Raw genomic sequence first — 6,684 nt, 5'->3', positions numbered from 1 at the left:
GTGTGTGCGTACAGTGTGTGTGGCTGTGCGTGTCTCTTCATGTGCTTCTGCATGTTGTAGATATTATACTTTTTGCATAAACTACTATAGGTATGTGGTGAAAACACAGAATGCCAACGCAGGCTACCAGTATGGTGTATATATGTATATATACCGTTCACCTACAGTAGGTCTGTACCAGTATGGTGTATATATGTATATACACCGTTCACCTATAGTAGGTCTGTACCGGGGACCTTTATAGTGGATTTTCTTTCAGTTCCCTGAACACCCCCCCAAAACACAAAAACACATTCAAGCGATAAAAACAGACCCTCCGCTGGTGAAAAGGAGTTTGAACTGAATGTTGTACAAAGCGAATACTTCACCAGAGCTCAAAACGTAAACACCCTCCAACCAGAGCTGCACAATTAACATTTAAGTGGGATTCATCTCACGTCGACACAATATACTATACTTGCGTTTATATGCATGGAAATTGTCTTTTGCGGATGTGGTTCCACTGGGCGGGATCCAATAAGCGTAGAGTGCACACAAAATCTACCAAACTGAAAGCAATGACATCTCTCCTATGTTTTCTTTTTCTTTGATGAAACTACTTTGGTATAGAACTACCATTTTATGTACTGTACATTGGTATGCTAGGTAAAGACATCCTTCTTCCCGCAAAAAAGGTTCCGCTTTTCAGACTCCTTATCCCACATGTTCTCCTGCCCGTGCAACTACTGTAGCGTTGATGATTGCTATGCACTCGGATTCTCTCACTTGCGAATTTAACGGAACTGGAGAACGTCGGTCAAACGATGCTTACCTCCACACACACACACACACACACACACACACACACACACACACACACACACACACACACACACACACACACACACACACACACACACACACACACACACACACACACACACACACACACACACACACACACACACACACACACACACACACACAATCAGAAAGTCACTGACACAAAGTCATCTATATGGATGGAGCAGCATGAAGCGTCGATGCAGAATAATCCATCCCCTCTTTACAACTGGTGCTCATGTAAGAAGGAGCCGCTGCCCCCGTTGGTCGGCGTCTGTTGCCCGGGCGACGAGAAGCTAGCCAGGGGGATGACCTTGACGGGGTCCTGCTTCTTACTGCCGCAGTGTCTGTCCAGGGTGTTGTAGAACTGTGGGCGGCCGATCCCTTTGTCCAGTTCGTTCTTTTTGGGCACGGAGCGACCCAGGGTGTGACGGCCATCCATGGCCCCCATGCCGCCCATGCCGCTCTTGGCTCCCCGGGCCCAGCTCTGGAAGCCGAAGGAGGGTAGGATGGTGGTGGCGGTGCCGGCCGGGTTAGAGGTGGGGCTGTTGCTGCCAGGAGACGGGAACTGGGCCAGGGCCGGGGGCATCCAGCAGCTGTCGGAGTGGCCCAGGATCAGGCACTCCTGGGTGCACGTCTCTGAGGCCTCCGCCAGGGCTTTCTGCAAGTTCACCTCGATGGCTGTTCAGAGGGAGAGAGAGAGAGAGAGAGAGAGAGAGAGAGAGAGAGAGAGAGAGAGAGAGAGAGAGAGAGAGAGAGAGAGAGAGAGAGAGAGAGAGAGAGAGAGAGAGAGAGAGAGAGAGAGAGAGAGAGAGAGAGAGAGAGAGAGACTTGTTAACTGTCAATTGGGCTGTGTTCAAAAGTTACGGTTGGCAAAGGGCGCAGGCGTGACTGTTTAATGACACATTCTAAGAGTATGGTATTAAAATCACAAATCAAATAGAATAAAGTTGTCCTCTTATCAGTGTTTGACCTGCAAAATGTCAGTCTTTCATGAAAATGAAAGCCATTGATAAATGTTTCATTTCATCTTGTAATGAGAAAAATTCCAGCAGAGCATTTCATTTCCATTGGTATTCCCACGACTCTTGTCTGTTTACCTACAATATGCAATTAATTCCCTGTAGCTTAATTAAGCTAAAAAAAAAATCTTGGTCTTTGTGTCTCAGAATGACTTTACTAAATATTTAACTAGAAAGTTGCACACAGTAGAGTGCAAATCTCCACCAGGCGTGGGACACATTTCTCTTCTCTCTCTCTTTCACAGAGCAAACAAAAACGGCCTACAAGAATTAAAAAACGCAGACACCATCTATTTACCATTCATTATAATTATCATTATCCAAACACACCATACACAGAGATCATCCACTGTCTGCGGGAAAGAAAAAAAAAGTATTACATTATTACACACTATTATACTATTACACAAGTCACTGCCTTGGCAAGATTAGCTCCGGATAGACACACAGACAGAAGGACACATGCAACCAAACACACACAAGCATTGTTTATTTGAATCACTGTCATGGCAGCTCACCTTCAACCCCCTTTGATCTCTCTGGCCTTACAAAATAAATCTGTTTCAATTAAGACGACTCAAACTGGAGAGCATTGGCAAAATCACACAGTGTCCCGTGTCACCTTCAGGGATATCTGTTTAGTTGGCATATTTGACATATAACTATGAATACAGTTACACGCAAACTGTATTGATTTGCATGAAATGCAAGGCAGTAAAACTACTATAAAGTGAACAAACAGACAAGGCTAAGCACTCAAACTATCCCCTATCTCATTATTGCCCGCGTTGACATCATATGTAGAATGGGTGTAGGACGAGGCCTCAGCGTTGAGACCCGGCAATAAAGCCTGTCACGCTGGATAATGAGAATGTAAAACAGTATGCGGCAAGGCAACCAGGAGCCCACAGTGTTATGTTTCTAATGCAAAGAAGAGTCCTCACTCTCTCAGACATCACATCAGTCCTCCAGGCCTGAGCTTCAAGCTGTCACATAGAAAGCTTCAAGCTGTCACATAGAAATAATTTAGCATATTTGCATAAGTAAGAATGTTATCAATAATTGAATGGTCTTAGGTCCCCAGCACAGTGGAACCGCTACCCCCCCCCCCCCCCCCCCCCTGCCCGTCATCCACTTACACTATAAGTTGTGCATGCTCTGTTTAATTCTATTCCCCAGACATCCTGGAGAATCTCAAACAACGACGCCTTCCTCTGCTACCTTGTTTATTTGTTTCATGGCATTCCACAGAATTAACATGAATATTCTAATTGTGTCAGTGATATCAACTCAAACTCCCCATGCAACTACCTCCATTGTTGTCTAATGCACTTTCTGTTCTTCCCGCCCCCCCTCTCCAAACCACATGCTGAACTCAAACCGCGGAAAGACTTGATGATGAGAACCGCATCTGAGACGGGATCGCTCCGGTGTGACCGTAAGGGATATATTTAGTGTGCTCACGTGGAGTCAAATCTGTCCCCTCCATATTGAACTGGAGACCTCGGAACAGGAGTGAGTAATTCCCTCGGGTGGCAAATGTGTCACCTTTCAGAGGGTCACTAACTTCATTAAGGCAAAAATGGATGCTGCTCAGTCATTCTCTGAGCAAGCACAACGGGGCCCGAGCCAAGTCCTTGCCAATCCCTGACTCAATCGTTCTCAAAGTGTTTCCCTGCTGTTGTCCGTGGCTTTTTTCAAAGCATTGCCTTGATTTTATTTAGAAGGCGCGGTTGCCTGTAACATGGATTACACATGAAAGGTATTCCAATGCAGTCGCCTCTCCCTCAGTGCAAACGGCATGAACTTGCAGCAGCGCTATGTCAACAGCCTTGAGTGTGTTTTTTTTTTGCATACTGCAATATTTCCACATTAAACAGCTCAAAAAGGATGTAGCCTTTGTGCCAGTTTTTATGCCCATGGGGATCGGTATAGGTTGGCTGGTGGTGGGAGGGGGGTGGGCGGCTTGAGTGATGTGTCTGACAGCTCCGGCTGCTTGCGCTGCTGCCGACCTCTGATGCTGCCGCTGCCGGTAGAGTCTTTTGTATTCAGGAGGAAACAACGGTACCGTTGCGTGTGTGTGGAGCTTTTCTCGAGGAATCACACGTCGCCCGACACCACAGATCCCTGCGTTGCCCCGCGAACACCTCTCTTTCCTCATCGCCTTTCAAGTGAAATTGGAATGACAGTCGAAAGGGGGAGAAATAACGGCAGACGGCGGGGGATAATGCACGGCCTGATCGCTTTAAGTTCCTTTTCGTTCAATAATGTCTGTAGTGTGGTAGTGAAAGGTTAACCTGTAGTGTGGTATTGAAAGTGTTAAAACTCCGGAAACCAAGTGGTATATAGGCTATCCAATTCATGCCCCCCCCCCCCCCCCACAACACAATCTCGCCTGATTCAAAACAGACCGCAGGCAAATATGACTGCGAGATCATAAGACGATCTATTATCCATGTTTGAGCGCTGTTTCCTCCAGACGCCCTGCGGTGCCCCAGTTCCAGTGCTCCTGGGCTGATCTCAAGGTCCACACCGCAGCGGTCGCTGAGAGCAACACGGTACTGCAACATCAACACATCTACAGGCCCGGGACAGGGAAACCAGCGCCGCTGCGTCCACCTTCAGCCGACCTTCCGTCCTTGCTAGCAGAACCCGGACAGCTTGTATGAACCCCGTCAGGCGTGTGTGAAAGAGAGAGTGTGGTGTGCGGTGCAGTATTCCCCTGATATTGATTCTGTTTATGTGGAGTGTCACAATGATGTCAACATGTGATGCTGTACTAGGAGAAGGGACTCGGTACTGGAGGGTAAGCCCACCTAAACTCACACTTTTTATCTGTGAAGTAGAATTGACCCACCCTTATGAGCTGATATGGATCTTGATATGAATCTTGATACATTCATATTACCGTAAGTATTTTATTGATGCTAGCTTTGAGGGAATAAAACGAAATACTACTATTGTGCAGCCATGTAAAAAGCACCCAAATGCTTTACTTAAGTAGAAGCAGAAATCCTCTGATATGATAGAACTCTAATTAGAGTCCTGTATTTGAGTGCTTGGTAGTGTTCGGTCCTTGGTGCATTGACCTCTAAAAGGTCATGTTAAAGTGGTTGTAGGTCTACGTTCAACTGGCTCTGATTACTTCGCTTTAGAGTTGGTCATTGTTGTGAAGGATCAGATTAAACCGAATATATATATTTATTTATGGATATATATTTAATAGTATTTGTATATCGTTTGATATCCCTTGTATATTCCTTGTACATATACACTGAATATCCCTTTATTCTACTACAGCCCATAATAGTTCATTCTCTTATTGGACAAAAGGACCAGGCGCCAGGGACAAGCCCTGGCGTTCAAGTTCAAAGGTACCGACGAGACATGCCCTTACTAGCCCCAGCTCCGCGCAGGAATACGGCTACCGAAAGCAGAGCGGCACTACTTGTCCACTGTGCATATAAATATGGCGCAAGAAATGTAGAATTCCTCTTAGTCCTTTATCCTTCTACCCAACTAAGTAACAAGACGTGAAGCCTCACCCCACGATACCGCGTGCGGTGTAGTACGGCCTGTTTGGCCTTAGAATAGCAGTGAGACCTCGTGCGAATTAATAGCTGAATTGCCAGAGTTTGGCACCGTATTTCTATTAAGTAATAATAGTCTATTATGTATGGTGCATCGTTCGGTTAGAGTTCTAAAGTGAGCAGCACCCCCATTGTTTCCTCGCGTTATCTAGAGTCTTAACCAGGTTGGGCAGACCACGCGTGGTGCTTTCATCCCAGGAGTTCTAGGCGAGGACGAGTGGACCTGCACATTGGATTACCTACCCCGACGACTGCTGAGCCCTATACATTTACATTTACATTTACATTTAGTCATTTAGCCGACGCTTTTATCCAAAGCGACTTACAAGTTCTGTACAGTACGTCAAGTCATCAGGAAGGGCACAAATATCAGCTGAGTAACGATGTTCATCAAAGTGTTGAGTGCTACAGTGTAGGTTAGTATATTAGGACAAGTGCATGACAATGAGGTTAGTTAGGGTTAGATATAACAGTGTATATTACAAATATAGTAACTTATTATAGTTCGAATTTCTCCAGACCGCTCAGATCCGATCTCTGATCAGACCAAAACAAAAAATTTAAACAAAGTGCCATACCAAGTGGGGCATGGAATATCTATTTGCTTTGGTGCTTTGATTTGTGGAGCGGATAATCGCCAACACCGGTGAGTGTTGGATTTACCCCGAGAGGAGCCAAGGTGAGACGGCGCTCAGACCAGACTGAGGTCGCCTCGCTTCTCCTTCGTTGTGGACCTACAGCTACAGCTACAGCTATCGTCTACAAGAGAGCCCAAGTGTATTCATCTGTGGATCAAGGTTCTACGGGCACTGTGTTCTGTACCTGGACTCTCCCTAGAAATCGTTGACCAGACGGGATACAGCCGACGGCTCTCCTACCCCCCCTACTGGCTTACAACCGGCGGGACCCCTTCAGTATATTATCCAGCTATAATCATTAAGTGACCATCGTTATAATCCCCTAAGAGCCAGGTTGTATACTTGCTTCCTGTGTAACCAGAGATTGGACATTCAGTGTTGATTTGCATACGAGTACTCATTTGCCTTACAAGAGCATTCAATTCAAATCATAAATGTAATAAGTAACTATTATATGTACCTTTTGCTATATATTAAATATTTGACTATTACCTTTGTGTGGACCTGATTTCATATGTGGGAAAGTGTTCATCATACTTAGATATCGTGTACTGTATGGCCAGTAATTAAAGTACATAAAGCGCTAGTGGTTTAATGATACCATACTTATCA

General features: G+C 45.6%; 1 protein-coding gene across 1 annotated transcript in view; it reads right to left on the bottom strand.

The window, feature by feature from the left end:
• Window positions 1-1,045: 1,045 nt before the first annotated feature.
• pcdh11 (protocadherin 11) overlaps window positions 1,046-6,684 on the bottom strand; it is a gene marked incomplete at both ends in the record, with an annotated part of 348,724 nt that continues 343,085 nt past the window's right edge. The window contains 1 exon segment of the mRNA XM_084332195.1: window positions 1,046-1,503. Coding sequence (XP_084188321.1) covers window positions 1,046-1,503 — 458 coding nt within the window.

The sequence above is a fragment of the Notolepis coatsorum genome, assembly GCF_963971535.1.
Source record: "Notolepis coatsorum genome assembly, chromosome: 16".
Lineage (NCBI taxonomy): Eukaryota > Metazoa > Chordata > Actinopteri > Aulopiformes > Paralepididae > Notolepis > Notolepis coatsorum.
This window is presented reverse-complemented; position numbering and strand designations above follow the sequence as displayed.